At 49.1% G+C, this 27,174-nt stretch overlaps 1 protein-coding gene across 2 annotated transcripts in view; it reads right to left on the reverse strand.

Moving 5' to 3' along the window:
- The window catches only part of SLIT3 (slit guidance ligand 3), a 599,210-nt gene that overhangs the window by 19,175 nt on the left and 552,861 nt on the right, over positions 1–27,174 (reverse strand). For both annotated transcript variants that reach the window (XM_058722970.1, XM_058722980.1), the window contains exons 24-30: positions 24,616–24,687; positions 22,708–22,871; positions 20,360–20,484; positions 14,355–14,452; positions 9,990–10,129; positions 6,930–7,023; positions 1,222–1,359 (exon numbers count right to left, since the gene is read on the reverse strand). In XM_058722970.1, the coding sequence (XP_058578953.1) occupies positions 1,222–1,359; positions 6,930–7,023; positions 9,990–10,129; positions 14,355–14,452; positions 20,360–20,484; positions 22,708–22,871; positions 24,616–24,687 (831 nt within the window). The remainder of the gene's footprint in view (positions 1–1,221; positions 1,360–6,929; positions 7,024–9,989; positions 10,130–14,354; positions 14,453–20,359; positions 20,485–22,707; positions 22,872–24,615; positions 24,688–27,174) is intronic.

Here is a 27,174-nt window from a genome sequence, read left to right on the forward strand (position 1 = left end):
TGGGATATTATTCAGCCTTAAAAAGGGAGGACATTCTGACACCTGTTACGACATGGATGAACCCTGAGGACATTATGCCAAGTGAAATAAAGCAGTCACAAAAACACAAATACTGTGTGGCTCCACTTTTATGAGGCACTTAGAGCAGTCAAATTTATAGGGTCAGAAAGTAGAATGGTGGCTGCCAGGGGCCATAGGGAGGGGGAATGGGGAGTTAGTGTTTAATGGAGACAGAGTTTCAGTTTTGCAAGATTAAAAAAGTTCTGGAGATGGATGGTGGTATTGGCCGCACAATAATGGAAGTGCACTCAATGCCTCTGAACCGTACATGGAAAAATGGTTAAGATGGTAAATCTCATGTTATGTATATCTTACCACAATTTAAAAACATTAAAAAAAAAAGTGCAGATTTCTAGCCCCTTCTTTCCACCCCCATTCTAATTTAGTAGCTCTGGGGTGGGCCTCAGGAATTTATATGTTCCCAAGCCTCAACATGGTCTCAATCAGGCTTTGGAAAAACTGGCCTTTGCAGAGTGGTTCCTTCTCAGAGTCTATGACCAAGGCTCATTTGCATAGTTGGATTTATGTCATGCAGCAAGTACTGATGTACATGGAATTGTCCCCAGGCCGCCCCCTCCCCCGCCACTTCAGGTCTGGTCCTTGCCTCCCCCTCCAGTGCCCCCTACACCCTTCCCTTCCAGGCAGTGTAGGTGTGAGGGCTGGAACCCAGTTTCTCCTTGTATATACCCCATGGACCTCTCCTGACCCCCTGGCCAGTGCTTCCCATCCCCTCCTTCTCTTCTGGCTTCAGTGATTCCAGTGACTAACCCCAAGCTCTCCTATTTGCCTCATTTTTTACCATTAGGGCACAAGGTTTTTGTTCTCCAGCCTAAAAATAAGATTCCTGCCAGTGTGGCCATGTGGCTACCCCTATCCTGTAAGCTGAGCTCCAAGATGGTAGCATCTTCCATTAGAAGGAATCATGCCCAAGCTTGACATTTTGTGAGCTGGACCCTAAGTCCAACTTCCACATGGGTGCCCTGGATGGCTCTTCTGTCTATAACACAGGGTTGACAACATCTGGTCTTTGACAAGGAAGGACTGACCTTCCAAGGAAACTCAGGAGGCCCAGGGCTACGGCTACCTGGGCATGGGTGAGCCTGCCTTAGCTCACCAGTCCCCAGCCTGCAGGCCCCTTCCCGAGGGGCCCCTCCACCATACCTGAAGCCCTGGGGGCAGATGCATGTGTAGCTGTTGACTGCATCCACGCACTGGGCCCCGTGGCGGCACCTGTGGTTCACGCAGTCATCATTGTCCACCTCGCAGAGCTTCCCGCTGTAGCCAGGGGGACAGTCACACCTGGAACACAGCAGAGCAAGGCTGTCCATGTGCCAGGCTGGTTTCTAGGTGGCCCTGTGTCGTCTCTGTCTACCCATGTTCCTAAGTCCCTCTCAACTCTTGAGGACTCCCCAAAGCCTGGCCCACAGTTGGTTTCACTGGCCATCCATGGGCTCTGGGTCCCTGCAAGTTGACGTTTGCTTGCTTCATGTGGTGACTCCTGTTTTCAGGAGTGGGTGGTGGGGCTGCTGATGTGCTGCTCCTCAGGGAAGAGGATGGGAGCTGCAGCACCCTCTCTCTGCCCCCACCGGCCCTGCTGGCCCAGGTGCACACCCGAGAGGTGCACCTCACGTGGGGCCTCCCTGAGCATGAGCCCGGAACACGCATCCCTGGGCTCCTCCACCTGGGTGACACTGTGCCAAAGTTCCAGCAAGAAACAGACCTGAAGGCACCGTGTTACCTATGGGCACAGGTAGACACAAACACTTCCTGGCTCTTCTGCCTCCTGCAGGCTGGAGCCTGCGCACCTCTCTGGGCCCACCCACTGAATTCTACTGGCCAGAATAGAAATAATAACTACAGCAGAGGCAGAGGAGGAAGGTGGGACAGGTGGCCAAGATGGAGAGGGATGAAGACCTCTGAATACACATGGGACAGAGGAGACTGACAGGGGAAGCATTGGGACAAAGGGATGGTCCTCCCTCCCCCCTCTCCTTGCTCCTCCCCCGCCTTGCTCCTCTCCCTGCAGTTGTGGATAGAGTGGAATCATAAGTGGATCCTGGCATTGCTGGGGTTGGTTGGCAGAGCATAGTTTGTGCTGTGGATTCATGGCTAGGTAGACACTTGGGGGGTGGGGTATCCCTGGAGAAGGACAAGTTCTAGAATCAGAGGACTTACTGAGCCTGCATTCAGAACTGATACCTGCTAAGATCTGACCTGTTCACCTTTACTTATTTTTTTTAATGTTTACTTTTTTTTTTTGAAAGAGAGAGAGAAAGAGAGACAGTACAAGCGGGGTGGGGGGGGGGGGGCGCAGAGAGAGAGGGAGACACAGAATCCGAAGCAGGCTCCAGGCTCTGAGCTGTCAGCAAGCTCAGAGCAAGCATGGGGCTTGAACTCATGAACTGTGAGATTGTGACCTGAGGTGAGGTCGGACGCTTAACCGACTGAGCCACCCAGGCGCCCCTCACCTTTACTTATTTGAAGGGTAAATTTGAAATACGTGACCTACTGCTGCACCAGAAGGTGTGAACTTTCATGTCAGAGCCCACACTCCACCCTAGTCTTTTATTTATTTATTTATTTATTTATTTATTTATTTATTTATTTACGTTTATTTATTTTTGAGACAGAGAGAGACAGAGCATGAACGGGGGAGGGTCAGAGAGAGAGGGAGACAGAGAATCTGAAACAGGCTCCAGGCTCTGAGCCATCAGCACAGAGCCCGACGCGGGGCTGGAATTCACGGACCATGAGATCATGACCTGAGCCGAAGTCAGACGCTCAACCGACTGAGCCACCCAGGCGCCCCTCCACCCTAGTCTTTTAAAAAAACAGATTGGGGGCACCTGGGTGGCTCAGTCGGTTAAGTGTCCAACTTCGGCTTAGGTCATGATCTCGCAGTTTGAGAGTTGGAGCCCCGCATCGGGCTCCGTGCTGATAGCTCAGAGCCTGGAGCCTGCTTCAGATTCTGTGTCTCCTTCTCCCTCTCTCGCTGCTCCCCTGCTCACGCTCTGACTCTGATTTTCAACAATAAATAAACATTAAAAAAAATTAAAGAAACAGATTGGGCAAGGCTTTGTCAGGGCATGTGGTCAATACACTCTGCTAGTGGTAAGCCTGGCCCCTGTAGGCATTTGTCTTTGTGTCTCCTGAATTCTAGGTACCTGCAGAGCAACTCAAGCCTTATGAGCCTCTCCAAGGCAACAATTGCTGCTCAATGCTTGCAGGGTAAAATCTAGCCTGTTAGGCATGGAGTCAAGGTGGCTGAGGAGGTCTTCATGAGGAATCAGGGAAGACCTGGTTCCTCGCAGACACAGATACGCAGAAGGAGCAATGGAGGTGTGGAGACTGTCAATGCTATAGCCCTCTTCACACCCTTGCTTTTCAAACAAAGCCCCTGGGCATTCTGTGAACTTATAGCTTCTGATCTGGGAGTTTGGGTGGGGTCTGGGAATTAGCACTCCCAACAAGCTGCCCTGTGATGCTGCTGGTTCCTGCACCTCCCTCCCAAAGCAAGGATCTACCCTACATTTCTTCATCTGCTAAAGAGAAGCGTCTGCTGGTACAACCTGCCTTCCCTGGTGTTCTCAAATGTTCTCCCCTTACCTTTCCTCGAAAGTATAAGGCTTATACGATTTTGTTATATATATGACCTATTGATTCTGGACAAGGGGGTGTAACCAAGTGATGTGCTTGGTTCCAGGACTTTGGGAGTCTCCAGAGTCAGGTCGGGATTGGCTTGCAGCCCCAGCTGTTTCTGTGTGTGCGTGCACAGGGAGCTTGCTTCACCTCGCCGTGCCTCAGCCCCTATCCAGAAAGCAGACCGCTGTTTCTACAGCCTAAGATTGTGGAGCATTACAGGAGATAGGCCAGTGTGCCTGACACAGAGTAAGTCTTCAGTGCATGTTAATCATCGTGATCTGTGTTTTTGTCATTGTCACTTTCAGTGTTCATGGGAGTGTTCTTCATTATTGTCAGGGTTTTGGTATATTATGATTTCAGTGTTTATATCACGGATAGTTATACAGTTTTATCTGTTATGTTGCGTTGCAGCCTCATTAAAACATACATAAGGAAATCTTCAAGGATAAACATCTTCAAACTTGGGCAAAGGTTGCACCAACTGACTGTCTCTTGTTACTGTCCCTGCAGCCTGCCTTGGGATGTAGGTGATGAGAGGGGAGGGGAGATGAGGGGGATAAAATTAGGAAATGTTTCATTGGGAGAAGGAATTTTTTTACCTAAATGTATTTTAATAAAACAAAATTCACATTATTGAGCTGGCCTGTAGACCTCTTCAGGATTCTAGGAGACACTGTGCATAAATACATTCTCTCAAGAATATGAAAGCAAGACTGGTTTCCTTCTACATTCTATATTCTTTCTATTCTGTATCCTTTTCTGTATTCCCCTAGAACTCAAGTAGAGTGAGGTTTCTAGGGAGAAGTACCAGAGGATCATGATCTCTGGCCCTGCTTATGTCTCTGGTCCCAAGCTCCTCGCACCCCGACCCCAGACCTATACCCTGGACCACTTCTGACCAGTTTTCATGCTCACTGTGCTCTGTCAGGCCAGCATCCTCTGAGCTTGAACAATGCCACTGATCACCTTTCCAGCTATGGATACTCTACCACTTCTTCACAGCTCAGATGCCTGGTCACTATTGTTGCCCCTCGTAGGCACGCCCAAAGCATGCTGCTGGTCAGTGCAGCCTGCTGTGCTTTGGGTTCAAGTTTGTGTTCCATGCATCTCTTCTCCCCCTCTTCGCCTCTTCCTTCAGTTAAAGAGCAGCCCTGAGTTGAAGTCAAATCTGGGAGTGGGAAAATGGGGTTGGGATCCCCACCCAATCCCTCACCCTTACTTATACTCTAGTAGCTCAACTGCCTAAGAGCCCACCTAACCCCTCTCAGAGGGGACCAGGGCAGATAAGGAAGATTTGAATGACGGTTCATGCATGGAAACACCGAAGTTTCCTTTGTTCTCAGCAAAACCAGAGCCCCTAACATGCCTCTTGCATTTTCCCTGGTGATGAACTCCAGACTTGAGATGTCAAAATAGGAAAGGAAAACACCAGACAAGACATGCTCATGTCCCCCTCTCACCTGCACCTACTCTAGATTCTTCTCCCACTGGTGGGGCCCTCCCTCCCTTTCTCAGCTCATTCAAATCTCACCCATCCTTTGATGTTAATGTCACAGCTCACCTCCTAAAGTATGTGGAGGGCTTCTCTTTGCTTCAGCAGGTTCTTCCCTCCCCTCCTCAACACCCCGGCAGTACTCAGAGCCAGAGTTGAGGGCTCCAGAAATTTCTAAACATTTGTTTTGTGTCAAATCCCACCCCCCCCCCCCCCCGCCACCCCCAAGTCCATGTCAAGGGCCTTGAAAGGGAGGGAATCAAAAACCTCTTATAGTACCCACTACACTCACCACAATGAGAATTTGAGGACTGAAGCATTGGCTCACCAGGGGACAACAACTAGGACCCATCATTCTTAGATTCTAGGATCCTAAGAGTTCTCAAGTTCAAGTCTTAGAGATTTATGAATCTAAGAGTCCTAAGATTCTGTGACTTTATGATGTCATTAGTCTCAAGCTTTCTAAAATCCTTGTTTTCCATAAAGTGCTAAGTTTTGCAGTATAGCATCATAGTCTCAAAAACCCCGGAATCTGGGAACTCTCTGCCTTATGACTGAAAGCTAGACAGACTCAAACTGATGACAGATCCTGGAGACATTTTAGACCCAGACCATGAGCTTCATCCCTCAGAGGCTGAAGAGGCTACTGGATGAAATGCTGGTCAGGATTCTCATTAAAGACTTCTCAGCATAGGCATCGAGCTTCAGACCCACATCCCTCATCTTTAGGGTGACTCTGTAGAGTCACTTCAGGTATCTTTGCTGAAGGCCCATCTGGTCTTTGCCTGCTCCCCCAAACTCTCTGGTGCTAGAAGCTTCCACCCACCCTTCAGTGTTGGACTGAGCCTGTTGGAGATGAGGGGAAGCAATTGTGTGTGCAAAGCAGCTTTGGGAGAGTGTTTAGGGGAGACTATTTTGGCTCCCTGGGATGTCCCTACTGATATCAGAAAATCCCAGGACTCAAGGGTCTCAGGGTTTTCTCTAGAAGAGGCAATGGCACATGCTTTCATGAAGGAGAATGGAGGGAAGAAGTAGGAGTGATTTCACAGGGCCCAGGAGTGATTTCCCAGAGGTGTTGTTTGAGTCTCAGGCTCTGGAACTGGTGCCTTCTCCTGAGGCAAATTCTTTTTCCACCCTTAGAATTGTTCCTAGAATCCCTTAGCTGCTACAGGCTCTGCTGCTTACCACAGAGACAGCTCCACAAATGGCTATGGCTGCTGAACGGAGTCAGTGCTCACTCTCCCCGACCCCCTAACATACACAGATGCATAAACTCGCAAACTTGCTGGAGCCAAAGAGGGCACAACACTGGGAAGGATGCACACAAGGAAGGTGACCAACTAACCTTTGGACTCAGCTTCATCAGTGGGATTGTTCTACCATATTAGCTCTGGAAAGGAAAGCTATGCTGGTGTGTGGGGGTAGGGGCAGAAGTGGGGAGAGTAGGAAGGAGAGGTATAAAGGAAAGAGGGATATCTTTATTTCTATATATCTATCAACACACAGAGAGAGATAGAGACTTACAAAGAGAGATAATCACAAAGAGACAGAGGCATGTGCATAGAGACAGTGATACAGAGAATTAGACTATGACTAGCCAGAGACACAGAGAAGCACATGGTAATGTACAAGTAATAGAGAGATCGGGAGAGGGAAGGAGGAGAATGGAAAGGGACCAATTTGAGGCAGAGTCCTCAGGAGCCTGTGCTGCTGGGGACACAAAGCCAAGCCTCACCTGAATCCTTTGTCCAGGGAGATGCACTTGGCCTCATGCTGACAGAGGTTCATCCCAGGCACGCAGTGGTCAATCACCTCGTCGCACAGCTCACCTGGTGGGGGTGGGTAGAAAGCTCAGGCACCTGGGAGGACCTGGGGGATACCCTGACTAGAAGGTCAGGTTCAACCAGCCCCCTGTCGGGAGGTCATGGATCTCAGGCACCCTGCATTTGCTCTCTCGATGTATCCTTTCTGCTGTACCTCTTTTTCAGTCTCCCTAGTGGTAACAATGGGAAGGTTCTGGGATTTTCCCTGGTCACTGTCATAGCACCATCATTGGGCTGTTTCACCTGACCATTAAGGAGCTGCTGCAGCTAAAACTGTAGGACATCAGCCCCTGACTTTGGGCTGTGTTTAGTTGTTTTTTTCATTCCCCATCAATTTACTAAGCACCTCTTGTGTCGTAGACACTGTGATGGGTACTAGGGACACAACAGTGACCAGGTCTTGTCTTCCCCCTAGCCTAGTGGGGGAGATCTATAAATCAGTAGGTGACTGTAACATAGAGATGTGTGACCACAGGGATAAACTCTGTGGAAGCCCAGAGGCTTCCTGGAGGAATGGATATGGCTTAGCAGCACAGTGCACCTGCTGTAGATAAGTAAGCACCCTGAATTTTCTCAAAGAAGAAAATATGAAAGGAATTTAATGTTTAGGTCTCTGAATACACTCCCTTTGAAATTCATCGTGCCAAGAAATGAAGAACGGGTCATATATACCCAGGGAGGTCCTTGCATGTCCAAGCTCCCCAAAGCTCACTCCATTGGAGATGTGTTTTGGGAATGTGGAGGGAAGTGAGACAGGATGGCAGGGGTGAGGGCAGTGGCAGATGCACCCCTGAGCTTTGGGTTCCCTTAAATTCCACCTGGCCAGGTGGACAGTGATATAAAGGAGGAAAGCTTCACCCATGGAATTTCTCTCAGAGGTCAGGGTGGGAATAGGGGCAGAGAAGGCTGCAGGGACAGGGCAGAGGAAGGTCCTGAGGGTGCCTGGGGAGAAGATGAATGACATCCACAGCTCCAGAGTCTGTTCTCTGCTGTGGTGGGGACAAGCCCACCCCGACCCTGTCCTCATTTTGCCAGCCTCTCAAGACCACAGAGGGCACTGTGTTCTTTATAAGCCTTTTCCTCTTCCTTACTTCCTGGAGACACCCAGAGAGGCACACAGGTGTTTGTGTGGGACTGGCAACGTTTTCTGGGACAGAGAAAACCATGACAACCCATTCTTGGGCAGAGGTGCACTTTAGTCACCTGCAGACACAGGCTAGGCTATTCCACTGGGGCAGGAAACCACCTCAACAAGTGTGTCCTCAGTCCCCCTTCCACTGCCCATTTGCCCCAAAGCCTATTCTGAGTCCCTTTGCCTTCTTTTTTTAACTGCTGGGATTTTTACTGTCTCTCTTCTGGCAGTGAGCAGATTCTCCCGGACCAATGATTTGGCCCTACATGACCCCTCCTCTCATCTTAGGTAGACCAGATGCCCTTTGTGGCTGGAGGGTATACTTTAGACTTCTTGGTATCCCTGTTAGTTAATTCAGTGCCCTGTATACAGTAGGAGCATAATAAGTGTTGCCTCTTGCTACTTTAACTCTTGGCTACAACTCTTCTCTGCAAAGATGGAAGATATAAGGGGTAAGGGAAGTAGACCTTCAGCAGACTTCCCTGCACTTTCCCCAAGCGTAAAGCCTTCTCTGGGACCCCAAGAGGCGAGGAGTAAGCAGAGCAGGTGGTTTTCTCAGTTGGTCTTGGCACGCTCCACCACAGTCCCAAGAATGTGCTTGGGGAATACCTGGCTAATGGGCTTGAGGTCTGTGTCAGCCACAGGACCCTGAGGAGCAATGGGGGCTAGCTGGCTTCCTTCTCTGTAGGCTTCTAATCAGCATCTGTATATCCCATCCCCTACCTCACTCTTGACATCATGCCAGGTGCCAGCAGGGTAGGGTGTGGCAGTCCCTGGGTTGCATGGTCCTTATTTTCATCCTCACCTTAGGTTGGTATTTCCTAAAATATGTTTCTTGCAACACAGGATGTCCGGGGTTGGGAAGGAGTTTGGGGGTAGGGTAGGAGGGAAGTTCTGACTTAAAATAAATTTGAAACTTACTGGGTTAAAAGAAGTTAAATAGCATTGTTTCAAACAGGAATTGTGAAAACCTCTAATAGGCTCATTTGTATCACGTGGAAGAGAGGTAGTATTACATACAGCGTTTCCCCAACTTTTTGTTTATGGAGCCTTTTCCTCAAAGAACTCATGGAATTCCAATTTGGGATATGCCACTTTAGGTGGATCCTATAACAAAGGAGGTTGTGCTTGCACCACTGAGGTGCATTTTGCTTCATAATCTAGTGGTATATTTAACTGTCCTCATTAGGAGCTGTTAATATAGGAAATAAAGGTGCTGTGTTTTGGGGGTGGGTGGGTAGGATGATTATCCCGAGGAGTAACCTGTGGGGAGCCTTCTTTTATTCCCCAGCTGGGTTAGGTTCATCCTCTGTGACCCCACGACCCCCCAGGCTTCCAGGTGTTATAGTCTCGTTCTACTGAATACATGTCTCCCTCTACTTGACAATGAGCCTTCTGATCAGAGGGGACTTTGTCTTGGTCATTTTTGTGTCTCCAGTTCCTAGCCGGAAAGTGTCTGGAAAGTAAATTTCTAGAGAAAGCAGACTAGAACTGAATGAAGATTAAATGTAATGCAAGCCCCTCTCACTAGCTTCAATCGCCACTGGGTCTCCAGTTCCCGGAGGAGGGGAAGGCTAATGGAATGGACAGCAAACTTGCCCTGGGAACCTGTCTCAAAGTAGGGAGGAGCCAGAGACGTGCAGGGTTGGGGTAGGTGGTGAGGGTGGACAAGCAAACAGAGAGGGCCTCTGGGAAGCCCGTCATGGCACAGCACCAGGTTTTGGGGATTCACATCTCTGTCCACAGGGGAGTGGGTGCAGGCCCTGAAAACTAAGATAACAGCATTCCTTAGTGCATGACACCTGGCCCGCCACCATGCACAGGCACCAGGGGACCTTACCCGTGTAGTTAGGAGGGCAGACGCACACGTAGTTGTTGACCCCGTCCACACAGGTGGCATTGTTCTCACAGTCGTTGTCCTCGCAATCATCTGGATTGATCTCACACCGCTGCCCCTCAAAGCCCAGAGGGCAGGAGCAGCTTTGGGGGTGTGTGGGGTGGGGAAGAAGGGGAGCCAGGGGATAAGGAGTGTTGGGTGGGGTTGGAGTGGCAGAAAAGAATGTTGGGGGGATATAATTAGTCAGGTTTCTCTCTGGATGGAGGTCCGAGGCAGCACTCTGGATACTTGAAGCCTTGGGGTCCTGAGCAGGAAGACCCTCAGGAGCCCGAGAGGTCATTTCATCTAGACCCCTATCTCTGGGCAGAATTCCACCTCCCCTGGCTGAGGATGGCTGCGTTAGCTCTGGGGAGTTCTCACCAGCAATGCCCCCTCACCATTCCCCCCAGCTGGAAGTGTTTTCCCCCGGGATAGACTTTAAATTCCCCCAGCTGTCTTCCTTCCCCTCTTCTCCAGGGAGTGGTTTGTAGACAAAGGGATAAAGGGCATAACAAACACCCCCCTTTGAGTGACTTCCTACTCCAGGAAAGCCTCTCTACCTTGAACAGGAATAGGACAAAGTGGCCAAGATCAGGATCTGCAGCCGAGTTTCTTGGGAATGAAGTCTGAGTCTGCCACTTCCTAGGTATTCGATCTTAGGAAAATTAGTTAAATTCTGTGTCTCAGTTTCCACATCTATGGACTAGGGTAATATCATTTACCTCCAGGTTGGTTGTGGGGAATAAAAGAAGATTATATAAGTAAAAGGCTTAGGAGGAGACCTAGTACATAGAAAAGACTCAGAATGTGTTAGCTTCAGTTCTAGATGACTTCCACACTTAGCCTCCTTGACCTTTCTCAGAGATGCCATTGTTCCCTCCAGCTTCTTCCAGATAAGGGGATGGGGTGGGAGGACCTGGAGAGCTACAGCTCTTAGATACAAACCTCAAACTTCCTGCATCCTCTGCCCAACCCTGGCCACACCCCAGGATTAGGCCTGCAAACTAAGCCAGGATAGATAAAGCTGAGCAGATGAGAAGGGGCCAGGGGAGTTTAGGAAGGGGCACGTGGGAGACAAATGCTGACTAAATGAGCTGCAGGCACTTACTTACTCCCTCTGTGGCCCAGCCCCCTGGTCAGGGATTTACACCCCATTCACAAACATACGTTCCAGCTTCGGGCCCAGAATTCCAGGCCTCTCTCTGTTTTACAGATTCCTCCGATTTGGGATTTAGCTATAAAACTAAACTAATAGGAAGTGGATTTCTGGAATCTTACTTAACCTCCTTTCCTCTACAACCTGAAAACCATGTCACATTTTCTTTTCTTTTTTTTTTAAGTTTTTAAATTTATTTTGAGAGAAAGAACAAGCAGGGGAGGGGCAGAAAGAGTGGGGGACAGAGGATCAAAGCAGGCTCTGTGCTGACAGCAGAGAGCCCAATTCAGGGTTCAAACTAAGGAACCGTGAGGTCATGCGCTGAGCCAAAGTTGGGCACTTAACTGACTGAGCCACCCAGGTGCTCACCATGTCATGTTTTCTACAAAAGGTTCTTCGGTCTGAGCTCTTGGGGTGGAGCAAAATGATGTATTTCTTTTTTCTAGGAGGGACCCTGGAAGTTCAGGAAAAGCGATTTCTTCAGAGCTGGACGGACAGTAGGTTTTTAAGGTTCTGAAACCATAGTGTTGCCTATTTTCCTGAAAGGAGTTACTCTGGCTGTCCCCAAAGTCTTAGAGTTGCATGAAAGTGGGATGCAGATGGCTCTTAGGGGTTGGGTTGCTCATGGAGTAGACAGAGGGAGGGAAGGAGACTAAAGTCTCCTCTGCCCTCCCTGGAAACCTTGGCTGGGGGTTGTCAAGGAAACTCCAGGGGCACCCAGTGAGCTGTGGGGCCGTCTTAGTCTCCTGCCCGGCCAGCTCTGCCAGTCTTTGCTCTTTTTGTGATCGGATAATGCATCAAGATGAGCAAAGCATCTGATGAAGAGGTAGGTGAAACTTCCAAAATTATCACTCACAAGACATGTTATGGGTTGAATTGTGTCCCCTCAAAAAGGTATCTGGAAGTCTTAACCCCCAGCACCTCAGAATGTGACCTTATTTGGAAATAAGGTCCTTGCAGATGTCGTTTCTGATGAGGTTATACTGGAGTAGGGTGGGCCCCAGATCTACTGCCATCCTTGTAAGATGGCCATGTGGAGACAGAGACACAGGGTGAATGCCACATGAGGATGAAGGCTGCAGTGAGGAAGGCCCGAGATCACTAGCCACCACCAGAAGCTAGGAAGGGGCAAGGAAGGATCTTCCCCTACAGGTTTGAAAGCCAGTGTGGCTCTGCTGACACCCTGAGTTTGGACTTCTGGCTTCTAGAAATGTGAGGGAATACATTTCTGTTGGTCCAAGCCGCCCTGGTGCGCTGCTTGGTTATGGCAGCCCCAGCAAACGGACACAGGAGGGAAAAAGGGAGCAAAGCTTCCCTGACAGGTGTCCCTCCCTTTGCCAACCTATCAGGTGCTAACCTAGTGAGGGGGAGTGCTCCTGCCCCTTGGCAGGCCCACACAAACTATGCTTTCCCCAGCATGTGGGCCTCATTGCTTTAATCCTCAACCCCATTTCCCTAATCCTGTAGATCTGGGCCCTTTTCCTCGAAAATTAAATTCTAAAAGTATTTCCAGTTCATTCAAATCTCAACAACGGAAGGTAGAAACCAGGAAAGATCCTTCTGCTCACCTGCAGTTCCAGAGATGAAGAGAGATACCCCACAAAGAGACAGAGAGGGGGGCACATGCAGAGGGGGACAGGGAGGGGAGAGACAGTCGCCTGCAGGGGGCACTCCTCACTCTTGCAGACCTCCATCTTTGGGCAGGGTGGGCAGAGCCAGGCTTTTACCCTGGAGGTGTGTTTCTTGGCTGGGGCCATGTGGCCACCTCTGTGAAATTTCTGTGTGGTTTCTCCTTACCCCTGCTCCCAGCGAGAAGGTGGGAGTGGGTGGTTTGGCTGACTCCAGGCAGGAAAGCAAACCTGGCCTTGAATTTATTTCACTTTTTAAGAGCCAGAGTTTGATGGGGCTGGCTTGGCAGGTGGACACGGGGGCAGGCTGGGCTCTGTCGGAAGAACTAGGGCCCAGAACCTGATTTCTTTCACAGATGGCACAGCAGCCCCTCCTTCCCCCCACCCAGAGTGCCTTTGCTACTTGTTTGCAACCTGTGCTTAAGACATCCACACACAGCTCTGCACTGGGTGCCCCTGCTTTACTTCCTGACCCACTCGCTCACTGGGGTGCTAAAGGAACCAGTTTCCACAGGTCTGTTTTTGCCAGGGCCACGGGCCGGCAAGCTGGGCACGTGAAAACAGCTGGGAAGGGTGGGAAGCAGGAAGGGAGCCTGAGGTTTGGCAGAGGCCTCGAAAGTCCACCTAATTGACAGGGATGGGGAAAACTTAAGTGGCTTCTATCCCTTTTTTTTCCTGAGCTCTGAATTCCTGGGAGGAAAGCAGTGGGGTTGGAAGATCCAGGAATGTGTCAGGATATGTGACCTAGAGCAAGTAAATCTCTGTGCCTCAGTTTCCTCATCTGTTAAGTGGGGATAGTACCAGCTCGCAGTGGGTAAGCTCATTGTGAGCATTTAAATTAGAGGTTGCACGGCTAGTTCGTGCCTGGCACATGATGAACATGTAGTCAATATCACCTATGATCATTGTTTTTAGCACACAGGAAACAGAGGTGGAATTGCCATGCTGCCGGGGGGGGGGGGGGCTTGGGCCATCATGCCATCCTTCTCTGACTTGTGCCAGCAGCTTTAGCCTCCCTTGGTATCCTCCTGGCTCTGGAGACAGACTCTGAATTCCCCATAGGAACGCTCACTAACTGTGTCACTGTGGGCAAAGGATAGCTCCTGTTGGTGCCTCAATCTTCTCATTTGTATAGTAGGGATCACAGTAGCTCCCTTACAGGGTGGGAAGAGCCTTGAGATGATATGCATAACAGACTTGGTACAGTGTGGGCACACAGTAGGCCCTCAGTGAACAGCTGTGCATCAGCCTGCCCCAGTGGTCTGCCTATAAAGCCCCCTGAGCTGGGGCGCCTGGGTGGCGCAGTCGGTTAAGCGTCCGACTTCAGCCAGGTCACGATCTCACGGTCCGTGAGTTCGAGCCCCGCGTCAGGCTCTGGGCTGATGGCTCAGAGCCTGGAGCCTGTTTCCGATTCTGTGTCTCCCTCTCTCTCTGTCCCTTCCCCGTTCATGCTCTGTCTCTCTCTGTCCCAAAAATAAATAAACGTTGAAAAAAAAAATAAATAAAGCCCCCTGAGGGAGGGAAGGCCCAAGGGTGAGCTGTTACCTGAACCCATCCTTGTGGCTTTCGCTCAGGTGGCAGGTGCCTCCATGCTGACAGGGGTTCTGGATGCAGGTGTTGATGGGCATAGCGCAGTCTTTGCCCTGAGGAGCAGGAAAGGGAGAAGCACCTGGTTAGGGAGGCTTTCAGTGGCTGACTTGACCAGGAGGCCCCCTGGAGTTCCCAGCGTCCTCTGGGATGAGGCCGGGCAGAAGGCCTCTCTGTGGCCTCTGCTGTGTGGCTTGGAGGACGCCAAAGGGGGCCCTTGCTTTTGGCCGTTCCACACTGAGAGAAGGTTGAGAACTCAGGAGTTCAGGCCCCAGCTTCCCTACTTCCTGGAATTCACATCCTTTTATTTATCCTGAACTGTAGGGCAAGAGCATGGGCTTTGGGTACAGGGAAACCTGGTTTCATATTCCAGCTTCATCTCTTCCTGGTTGGCTGGCCATGACCTCATCTAAGCCTTTTAACTCTCAGCCTACCTCACAGAGCTACCTAGCAGAGGACACGGTACTCTTAGCTGCACTGAGGCCTCAATATAATCCACAACTTGAGTAGGGAGGGCTGGGGCTGAGGTGTGGCCAGAGGACCTTGCCCCTATAGGGTGACAATTCCACAGAGATCTACCTTTAATTGGTCTGGAAGTGGGCCCAGGTGTTGGTATTTAGAGTTCTGCAGGCAATTCTAATGTTAGGCCAGATTGAGGACCTCTGGGCCAGACAATTTTGTGTGGGGTGGCATTCCTCTGGAGCAGGCCCCTCTGGAGGGGACATTTCAGCTGAGGAGCTGACTGCAGTAGGTGGGGAGGAGCATGCCAGGCAGAAGGACAGTGAAGATGAAGGCACTGGGGAGGGAGGCCAGGCAGAGGCTGTGGACATTAAGACCGGGGAGCAGCCCGCTGGCCCTCTGGCTCTAACTACCCCCTCCCCTGGGACCGACACACCAGCGCTACACCCAAGTCTTGGCAAGCAGTCCCTTAGAGGACCTGCGGGGTCTGGGGAGGCATCTGTTGTATTTGTTTCTGGGCTGTGGACTTGGTGTGGGCACCATGCCAGGCGGGGGTGATCACGGTAGCCCTCCCACTGCCATACCACCTGCTCGCCATCTGCTTGAGAAAATCCTCTTCCCGCCTCTGCTGCTGCCAGTGCCTGTGACGGAGTGGGGCTGGGCTCCCTGGCTCGAAGGTCGCTGCCAACTGGGCCTACGACTCTCCCTACTGTCTCCAACCCTGAAGCCCTTGCAGTATCCAGCAGCCAGAGGCATGGCCACATCTGTCTTGACTCCCTTCATGCCCCCTCACAGCTAACGGCCAGTCAGAGTTTTCTTGAGGGGGAGTAGGAGAATGCAGTTTGATGTGGGATCTGGGCTTATCCTAAACCAGAACAACACAGGATCCCTTACACAAAGTCATTGCGTGCAACAGAAACTGCAATACTCATTCTCAATTTATTGAGAACATTTTCCATTCCAGGCCTCTCGCTAAGTGTTTTATATTCACAATCACATATAATGTTCACAACAACCCTATGCGATCGGTAGGATTGTTATTACTGCCCTTTTCAGATTGGGAAGGCAGACTTGGAAAGTGAGCTAATATGTCCAAGATTGCACAGCAGTTAAGTGGAATAGGCAGCAGCTGAACCCAGGCATCCAGTCCAGAGTCAGCACTGGGAACCCCTCTGCTGGGTCACTGATGCTGCCCTCTCAAAACATGGGCTCCAGGGGTAGCACATTGGAGCACACACTCCAGTCTGGCTGCTGTGTGCCTTGGGGAAACTACCAGTTCTCTCTGAGCCTTGTTTTTATCATCTGTAAAATGGGAATAATACCTACCCTATGGAATGAATATTAGAAATCACACATATATAAAGCACAAGGCATGTATGGTAGCAACCTAAATAAGAGCTATTTGGATGATGATGAGGAGGATTACTACAGGGGTCTGAGGCAGGGCTGAATGTGGGAGCTCAAAAGACTTTTTTTCAGGCATTTGGTTGGTACCGAATTGTTCAGGAGTTTTTGTGTGTGTTAGATGGATGAGCCACGAAGATCAGGACAAGAGAACTTGATCAAGTCAAGGCAGGGCCTCCCTGGCCCCTGCCTGGGCCAGCCTCTTTGCTCTGGGGGAACTCTTGAGTATCAGGGACTGCAGCTGGGATCTTCCCCTGGGGGTGGGGTTGGTGATGTCTACTCGGGTCACTTATACTGAGCTCAGAAACCAGGAGGCAGACCGTAGCTCTTGATGATGTGCTAAATGGGCCTGGAGGTAAGGATTTCTGTCACTTACATGTCCTTGAGAAATAATCACCATTCTCAAACCTGGCTAATTAGCTCAATTCAACTCTCTTCAGCCTCATTTTGCTAAAATCTACTAGATTTATGATGTTCCTTGGTCCCCACTGCTGTGTGTGTGTGTATGGGAGAGAGAGAAATAGAGAAAGAGAGAGAAATAGAGAGGGAGGGAAGGTGGGAGACAGGGACATGGCTGGGGCTTCTGGCTTCTTTTAAAGGAGCCGAAGAGTAGCTGTCTCTATTGGAAACCTCTTTCTGAGACAGCCAGGAGGGCTGCTCCAGGACCTTGCTACTCAGAGTGTGGTCCTCAGGCTAGTAGCTCCAGTGTTCCCTGAGAGCTTGTTAGAAAGGTACAAACTTGGGCCTGACCTCAGATCTAATGGATCAGAAGCTGCATTTACTAAGACCTCCAGGTAGTTCTCGCGCACAGTACAGCGTGAGAAGCACTGCGTGTAGACGCTGAGCATGCACACGTGAAGCTAAATGGCTGAAAAAGAACGAGCCCAAACGTACATCTTATTTCCCCCAACGCAAAACAGCTGTAAAACAGGTCTCTCTGTGAAGTGCCTACTGAATCCTGGCACCAAGGCGGGCGAAGCACAAACATGACACTCGGAATCCTTCTAGGAGCTCTGCAGGTGAGTGTGATGCTTCACATCTCCAGGTGGGGAGTGAGGCTCTGAGGGACCTGGTCCCTAGTGGAGCACTGAGTGTGGGGACTTTCCTGTGAGAGAGGAGGGCTCTGGGTTTAGTTTGTGTGCTTCCCTAGGTGTGGGAGCTCGGGTAAGTTATCTGATCTTTTTGAACCTCAGTTTCTTTATCTGCCCAAAGAGGTTAACAGACCTTATTTCAGAAGGTGACTGAGGGTGCTAAATGAGGTAATGTGCTCAAATTGCTTCACAAAAGCCTGCCATTATAGATGACCAGTAGCTGCCACCAAACACTGAACAGTGGGGGTCATGCTGTTTTGGATAATATTGTGGCTTCCCAAGGTCACTCAGCTAGTCAATGCAAACGCTGCAGTATCTGGAAATAAATGGAGAAATGCCAGAACTTTGAACTTGGTTTTGTGGGTGTCTGGTGATTATTGTCAACTTAGCAACTCACCCAGAACTTACTACCTCAGTCACTCTGCCTGGGTGGGCTCCAATCCAGGAAGAGGGGAAAGCCAGGGAATAAATGCAGAGCAGGGGGTATGATGCAACCCAGGGTTAAAGGTTTAAGGACCTCTTCGTTTCTACCTGCTGCATTTTGAGATTGAACCTGATACGGGGAGGAGAGGAGAAGCTGTCCCAGGCCATACAGTCAGGTAGGGACAAGCTCCACAGTGTTCTTTCCATTCTGCTTGGTGTTCTTTCCACCAGCATAAACTACTTTCTCTTTTCTGGAGACTTAGGTCCCAAATGGCTAGGGACCCTGCATTCATGGTGCTTCTCAATGGACTGTGAATACAATGGTCAAAAACATGGGTTCTGGAATCCATTGGTTCTGAGCTCTGAATCCCAACTCCCTCACCTACTATCTCAGTTTCCTAAACTGGAAAATTAAAGTCATTTTAGGACCTGTCTCCTTAGGCTTTGATGAGGAGAATGCAGGATAATGCTTGTACCTTGTTTAGTATACTGTCAGTATGTAATAGGCACTCAGTAAATGCTGGCTGCTCATATTCCTTCACCATCATCACCATCATCACCATCACATACATCACCACCATTATCATCCTCCTCCTTAAGGTACTCCAGGCCTGCATGAGCCCGACAGCTTCGTAAAGGTCAAAATCTCAGTTCAGATTCTTCTGCTAGACCTTCAGAATCTTACGAGCAAAGTCTGAACGAGTGGCCTTATCTTTCAAATAGGGATGATCCCGCCCACCTCAAAGGTTGATTATACAACTCAGAGAAGGGAATAAATGCCAATGTCCAGCTGAGTGCCTGATCCACAGTCGACGCATAGGTATGGTATTGGGGATGTTATAAATGCACATATCACCGTTCCAGGAGAGCAACTGATGATCTCTGGCAATTCACAGTGTCATGGACTGAGAATCCCTAGTGAGACCAGCAGCATACTGCCTGTTAATGGCGGCCCATCGACATCCTGGTATCAGGACCAGCATGCAAGGGTAAAGAGAGACGTAGAAATGTGCCAGTGTACAGAGTGCATACTGAACAGCTGTCCTAGGTGCCTTGCATATGTTATTGCACATTTGATTCTCACAGCACCCCCGAGAGATAGGCCCTGGTTTGTCCACGGGAAGGCTGAGGCAAAGCCACTGGCCATCACCACATAGCTAGTAAACAGCAAAGCTGGAGTTCACATGTGCCCTCTGTATAATTCCACAGCCTGAGTTTTCTCCACTGAATTAATACAAGTGGGTTTGAGGAGCTAGGCCTCCTGAGTATGGTATCTTCACTTCTACACTTCCCCTGCAATGTCTGTGCGTGTGCACATGTAGGATGAATGGATCTGGGGTGGCTGCCTGGGGCAAGGCCGTCTGGCTGGCTGGCTGCAAAGGGAATCCTTGGGCTCTCCTGTGGCAGGCCCATAGGTGGCACTCTGACACTATCTGCTGGAGGCACAGCTACAGCTGAAAAACCACCAGGGAGCCCTGTTCCCCAGAGTGATTCTGCCCCTCAAGCTTGTCACTACACATGCAAGTCCCCTTGGGGACAGGAGACCAGTGATGCCAGCTCCCTCCCACTCTGCCTGTACTAGGCATGTGCAGTAGATGGGCTTTGGGGTGGTGTTGGAATGCTTGGCTTGCCCACTGTATGCGGATGGGTGCCTTGGCGAGGCTGGAAGCTGGGAAGGTCCTGGGGAAGAGGAGTGAACCACTGTTTTGTTGACCCCAGCGAGCCACGGCGGAGGGCTTGGCTATCCAGGAGTAAAGGTGGGGACTTTGGAATCATATAGCTCTTGGTCTTATCCCAACCCTAGTGCTTATGAGCTTTGAGACACTGAGTCAAGCCTTTTCAACAATCTGAGGCCCAGTTTCCACATCTATAAATGGGAAGTAATGAGCCTTCCTCATAAGGGGTGTTTAAAAAGAAAAGGTGAATAGGATGTCAAGCAGAATGTTGGCCATGTAGTCCATACTCTATAGATGTTAGTAGGGACTTAGGATAGATAGTGTTGGGTGAGAAGAAAGGAAGAAAAGTTGCTTTGGAATTAGCCTGGATTTCTGGGGAGGACACCCAGGAGAACGAGGGTCTCCATCCCCTTCCTGGCTGACCTGAGCCTGTCAACAGTGCATTAGCTTGGCAGCTCCCAGGCCTTTCAATCCCTCATCCCTGTATCTTCTCAAACTGGAGCCCACTTTCAGCACTGGCCCTCCTGAGGCAGAGTTAGGGAGGGGATGGGGAGAGTCTGGAAATCCCCTTGAAAGGAAGCCAGGATAGTAAGTTCAAGGGATGCCTCTACTTGGAAGCATTTTCACTCTCTGAGACTTATTTCCTCATGTTTAACAAGGAAAATATAAATATTACATTTCCTCCTTAGAGTGTCACTGCCAAGATGGGGTTCTCTGTGTTTTGCATGAGTGTGACACAACTGGGCAGCCCCCACCAGTAGAATAGCAGTGCTACTGGCAAGTGCCGAGTGCCACTCTGGAGTGACCTGTGAAATGCAGTTCTCCAGGCTGCCCTTGGAGAAGGGAGGGTCAGCAGGGCACAGTGCCCTCCTTGGGCCGTGAATGGTGGGGGCGGGGCTTCCTATCTTACCTTGTAGCCATAGGGGCAGGTGCAGTGGTAGAGCTCCACAGGATCCTGGCTGCACGTCCCATTGTTCTTGCACGGGTCTGAGAGGCAGGCATTGCACTTGGCCACAATGTTGATGTCCACTGGCCCTGGACAGCAAAACCAGGATGTTGGTAGCAGGTCACTGTCACCCCTCCCTCCCTTTCCCTCCTCTCTGGCCCCTTCCTCAGCCAGCTGACGGCCCCTCTCCATCTCTACACACAGAGGGTGGCTCCCCAGCCAGCACCATCCAGTCTAGCTGAGTCCCATTAATGCAGCCATTGTCCAGTGAGGAAAAAATCACAGTGGGACATCATTCAGAAGCACTTCTGCAGTCAAATAAATTACTGTAATTAGCCTGATCCGATTTTGGAGCTAATCTATAAACAATACACCATAATTAGAAACCCCTTGTGTATCTTTTCATGTTCGGGGAGCTCTGGTCCCAGGCTCCATTTGGACCTCCCACTCCTCTGCCCCTAAACACCCCTCCCCATGGAATAGTCTATGCTAGGCTAAGGAAGGCAGGGTGCCTGGGCCAAAGACACACATAGGAAGTCCCTCTTGTGGAACCCTTGACTGGCAGGAGGAAGTAAGAAGTGGCCCCAAAAGACACAGCAATGATATTGTTGACAGATGGTAAACTGTGCTCAGGCACACTGTGCATCTATGACAGTTTTGACAATGTTCTGTTCTCTTCAGCTACAAAGGCTGGAGGGGTGGAGGTCATGGTCCTTGAACAGAGCTTTGGAGATTGGGTTGAGAATGACCTCAGGGCAAGTCTGACCGTTTGTGGGTCGGGTGAACAGAAAGGATGGCCTAAGAATCTGTACAAGCTGGCTTAACCCTGGCTTCCATTAGAACAGGGATACTATCTGTCCTGTTTGCCAGGGGCTGAAGGGATTCCCAGGACACAGGACTTTCAGTGATAAAACCAGGAAGGCCCCAGCCAAACCGGGATGAATTGGTCACCTTACAGAGGAAACAGCGAAGGTGCTTTTAAATATCTTCAACACGGCCAGGCTGTACCCCACACTGATTTAATCAAAACTTGGAGTGTTGGGCCAGGGAACCAGTAAAAAGCTCTGCAGGTGATTCCAAAATGTGCAGCTAGGATTGAGAAACATTGTTTTAGACTGATCTGGGCCTCTTTAGCATCAATCAAGTGAGATGACTTGGAAGCAGGAGGAGAAAATGAAAAATTATCTTAAAGCCAAAAGAATGTTTTCCTGCTTTAAGCAGAAATGTGAGACACAGGAAGTTTATAGGGTAATAAAAGTATATATATAAATCAAAATAAACTCAAGGCTCTAAGAGATGGGCAAAGGACACTACCAGGCAAATGTATGACATAAATGGAAAGTAAATTTTTGAAAAAAATGCAGTTTCCCCAATAAGCAAAGACACAAAATAGGAGACATACTTTTTTAAACCTATCTAATTAGCAATGAGATGAAATGAGATAAAATAATGTAAGAGTCTGGTGAAAAATGCACTCAAATGGTGCTTACTGGGAACATAAAGTGGTTTATAACCCTCTTTTAGACACCAAATGGCAGGGCGATATGTGTAAAGACCTTAAAAATGATCACATACTTTGGCTCAGTAGTTTCTGTTCTCTGAATCTTATCTAAGGAATAATTTTCAATAGAGAAAGACCTTTATGCATCAGTGGTAAGAAAACAACTGGAAATACCCAGTGAAGACTAAAGGTTCAGGGCCAGGAACTGGCTAAAGACGTTATGGTGGAATTATTAAAGCCTGGTGGCCACAAGTAGGTACAGGGGAATCAGAAAGACCTGGAATCATCCTAACTGTGGACTTGAGAAGTCCCTTAACCTCAGTAAGCCTCAGCTTTCTCATTCTTAAGAATAAGGGTGATACTGAAGTCTAACCCAGAGAGGGTTGGGGAACTGAATAAATACTTGGAAAGTGAGAATTAAATGAAATAACACAAAAAAAAGTGCTTAAAATGATGTCCAGCACATAAAAACCCAGTAGCAGTTTGTTGTCGTCAGTTAAAATCTCATGTACCTAAAGCTTGCTGTAGTAAAAATGGGAAAAGGCTTAGGCTTTAAGAATGTTGGGTGAAAAAAATGCAAGTTAAAGATTTTTCTCTGTGCAAAATGATATAGAGAATGAAGTCAGAGAGGAGCATGTAGGGACGCCAGCAGAGAAACTTGGAGGAGATAACAGCATCTGAGTCTCTCTGTGCAGCTCATGGAAGAGACAGGGCAGTGGTTTAGAAGTCACGTCTGTTAAGACACCCAGCTCTGGTGGGCTGTTGGAGACAGAGCAGACCCCTCGAGAGGTGGGGGAGAGTCAGCATGTACCTTTGCACTGGAATCGGTGGGTGGGGGTGGTGAGCAGGAGTCTGTCAGCCATGGACTCAGGGCTACTGCAGCGGGCGATGCCAGGCTCCTTGTACCCCGCCTTCACCCACTCTGACAGCCAGCGCAGACTGCAGTCACAGTGGAGTGGATTGGTTCCCAGCGCCCTAGGAGGCAGAGCAGGAAGTCAGGGCCCCCCTTGCCCAGCTTGGCCCATAGGCTCCATACTCTTGGCCCTCTGGAGAAACAGAATTTTCAGACTCTGACTAGATTGGGGGTATCTGACATGAGGACCAGCAGAGAAGGAGTTTCCATTGGGGCAAAGTCAGTGACTCCAGACTGTATTTCCAGTCCCTCCACATGTTTCCACCCTGCTTAACCCCCTCCCACTTCTGAGGTTTTGCTCTCATGTACTCCGGTAAAATTCAATCCTCAACTCAATCCAATCCTAGCCCCTCTCAGATGCTTCTGGACCTTTGGCCATCTGATTATCTGGCTCCCTTGCCCTACTGAAGGGTCCACTGAAGGATGCACTCTTCAGAGAAGGCTTTGATACACAGCAACCTAGGGAGAAGCTTCAGGCCACAGAAAGGGTTCAGAGCACTCCACCCCTAAATATGCTGCTTTGGCATATTGATTATTTCAAGCTAAAGGTACTTGAAAAATGGCAGGTGCAGAAGGGGCTCTCTGACCTCCCTGTCTCTACCTAAAAGCAAGTCAGAAAGTTTCCTGTGAGAAAGATGCCCTCCCTACACCAAGAAGGGAAAAATATTCTTATCACTAGAGACTGGGAATGAATACTAAAATGGACCAGGCCAAACCAACCTGCTCAAATAACCTTGACCTTCCAGTGGTCCCTCTCCATATATTTCCTAGTCACTGCCGCACAATTGCTGCCCTAGCCCAAGGCCCTTTGTCTTGTTACATCCCTACAATTTATCATTCCTTGTATAAAAAAGTATATAAGTTTTAGGGTCCAATGGCTTCTTTGGGTCTTCATTTTCCATTTGAACACTCCCACATACACATAAAAACATTAAATATATTTATATCCTTTTCTCCGGTTGCTCTGTCTTATGTCAGTCTAATTCTTAGACCAGCCACAGAAACTAAGGGGGTAGAAGCAAGTTTTTCCTCCAGCTACACCACTTAGCTTTAAAAAAGCACAGCTGGGGGACGGCATGGGCTGATGCAGACCTCTCAACAGTGGTGTCCAGAGAGAAAATACAAGGATTTTTGCTTATTTTAAAAATCGTATCATTTAGAATTTCTATTTTTTGGATGTTTTATAAGGTGTATGCATAATGTATCAGTATCACAATATATGCATGCAATCTGAAAACAATCAAATATACATGGAGCTGTATACATATAGACTCAGAAATGTTCCTGGCAAAGTTTTGTAACACCTAATTTTTACAGACCTCGGTTTCCCCTGTGTGCAATGGGGACAGAATCCCTGATGCAGAGTGGCAGAGAATATGTGCTTTGGAGCCAAGGCAGACCTGGGTTGGAACCAGGGCTCTGCTGCTTACTAGCTGTGTGACCCTTGGACCAATTCTTTGGTTCTTCTCCATTTAAGCTTCACTGTGTAAGAAGGGGATAAAAATGCTTTATTGCTATAAGAAGTAAATGAGATAATTCATCTAAAGTGTTTATCACACAGTAAGAGTTTTATGTTAGTTCTTCTTATTAAACATTTACATTGTTTACATAATTGATGATGCCTTTGAAGGCATCTGAAGTAGAGAACACACAACGTGCACAACGTGGGCACATTTTCATGGAACATACCCTATGCATACGGAAAGAATGAATACTGAAATGTTAGCAGTCACAGCATCATCTCTGGCACTCTAATGATACTGCACTTTGAATGGATCCACACAAGGCAGAAATATGGCTACTTACAGATGGGAAAGAGATGTCAGGTCACTGAAGGAGCCTTCGGGAACGCTGGAAATGTCGTTGCCATGGAGGGTTCTGAAGCAGAAACACAGGTCATAGGATAACCCCCCAGTAACAGTTCTGAATTCAGTACATTCTTGGGGTCCCAGGCTGGCCCAGATGCCTTTCAGCTGTGCTCAGAGCCCCAAAGCTCACAGTGGGGGGTGTGTCCTCCTTCTCGGCAGGTGTGTGAATGTTTCCATGCCCAGCTCAGCAGTGGGGATGTTGGGGGTAGAGGGTGTGGGAAAGAAGAGGATGGGTTTTTGAATCTGACAGGCCTGGGATGGAATCAGAAACCAGCCCCTGTTAACTGTGGAACATTAGGTAAGTTAACTTTACTCTTCCGAGCCTCCGTTTTTGCACCTGAAGCATGGAGAGATACCCAACGGAGGCATCTGAGAGAGAATGTGAAGAACTGGCTGAGACTGTATGTTTTAGAACCAGGCTGCTTGCGTTCAAATCCTGACTCTGCCACTTACAAGCTGTGTGACTGTGGCCAAAGTTATTTACCTGTCTGTGCCTCAGTTTCCTATTGTAAAACGGGAATAAAAGTAAAAAGATTTGTCATGGAAGGTGGTTGTGGGTGCATTAATCCATATAAAGTCTGGCATTTTCTACGCGCTGAATGACCAACCATTATCAATATTTGTGAAAGGGTCTCAAAGAATGTCTGGCCCAGCCAGATCAATAAATTAGTTCCCTTCATATTCACCTAGAGAGATTCTGGGAAGATTGAGAAATGTTATCAATCCCAGCTTAGGTGATAGATGGGGAGAGCACTCAGGTCCTGGGGAGACTGCCTGGGGCTGGACTCTCATCTTTATGGGGAAGGGTTTGGGCCACACACGTATGTATCTGGCACTGTGTGCATCTGAGGGCATTTTCTGACTGCGTGTCCAAGGGACCAGGCAACCTACTTGGTATTAATTATACCTCTCTCCACCCTGTGGTACAGGGGCCGGGAGCTATTCTCACTTGCAAAGTGGTGGCATATACTGTCCTTCCAATAAATGCCTGGAGAATAGGTCCACAAGAAAAATACCAAATGAACACTGCTCCGGTGCTCAAGTAACAATGCTAGTAAATCCACAATTCATGGATTATACCCTCCTTTCAAGGATTAAGCCTCAACTGCATACAAAAATATCCCCACACTGATGACTCACTTTGGGTCTGAGCTGTGAAATGCAAGGTAGGTGAAATTCATAGACACTCAAAGCCTTCTTTAGTGACTACTGCTCACTGTCCCCTGTGCTGTGAAGGAACCCTAGTAAAACAAAGGGGTGATTAGAGTTGACTGGGGAAGTGTAAACAGGATAATAACTAATGAATCTGTCCTTTTGTTTTCCTTTTGGCTGATGTTAGCCTGCCCTGGGTTTTGAGCTGAAATACAGACAGGAGCTTAATTACATGTAACACAGACTGAGTGCTGGAGCCAACACATGGGTGGATTCCTGACACCCATTCTCAGGGGCCCTGGTTCAGTGGGTCTGGGGTGGGGCCTGAGACGCTGCATTTCTGACCAGCTCCCAGGTGATGCTAATGCTCTTGGTCCTCCGGACCACATTTAGCTGTCCCAGGCTGTCATCCTCATCACCTCAAGCTCCTTGCCCTTCTCGCTCCCCAGGACAGCAGGAAGAAGGTAACCAGTCCTCTAGAGAGTGTTGGAGGTAGCTTCTCACCGGCCTGTGTAAGAAGGAGCTAGAAGTACTTCCTAACACTTATCAGTATCATTTAGTCTCGAATGCATGTGGTTATTTATGAATCACACCGGCTCCTGCCTGCTATTAGCTTGGATGACTTCATGGCTGCTTGCTGTTTGGCAAATGCACCCGGCCCTGTTGTTAATCATTTCTGAATGAGGCCTGGGCCCCTGGAGAGGCACGAAGCCCTAATTTAAAAACACCAAATGACCCAAAGGCAGCTTTGGCGCTGTGACTCCTGTAAGTCACGCTCCCATTTATTACGAGCTGAGCCGCTGAGATCTCCATAAACTGCAGAGTAACTGGAGCTGTAATTTACTGGGACAACGCGAAAAGAAATCTGCCTACACTGCAGGTTCTCTTTCCTGGTTTGCCCCCAAAGAAAGACTCTTGCGTGTCCAACCACCATCCTAAAGGATGCCAGGGAAGTGGGACAAAGGTTCCCTCCCAGGAAGCACTCCCTCCTCCCTCCCCCACCGCTGCTTTTCCTCCCCTTTCCCCTTACAGCTCATGGGGCTGGTGATGGCAAGCAATTTCCAACTCAGAATGACCCATCTTCAAGCGCCTGGGACTCCTTTTCCCTGCTGACTCTTAATAGGTGTTAAACCAAACTTGGGAATGTTGGGATGTGGATGAGGGCATCATTTAGAGCAACATGAAGGCAGAACCATCTCATGTTAATTCTGGGTTGCCTGAATCTTGGGTCTCTGGATCCCCAGGTGCTCACAGAATGTGCATATTGCACAGGTGTTCCAGTGTGTATGATAGATGGCAGGGAAGATCCTCATCCCAGATGTGGGCTGGGGTGGGTGAAGTCTCT

This window comes from Neofelis nebulosa, chromosome 1, assembly GCF_028018385.1.
Source record: "Neofelis nebulosa isolate mNeoNeb1 chromosome 1, mNeoNeb1.pri, whole genome shotgun sequence".
Classification (NCBI taxonomy): Eukaryota; Metazoa; Chordata; class Mammalia; order Carnivora; family Felidae; genus Neofelis; species Neofelis nebulosa.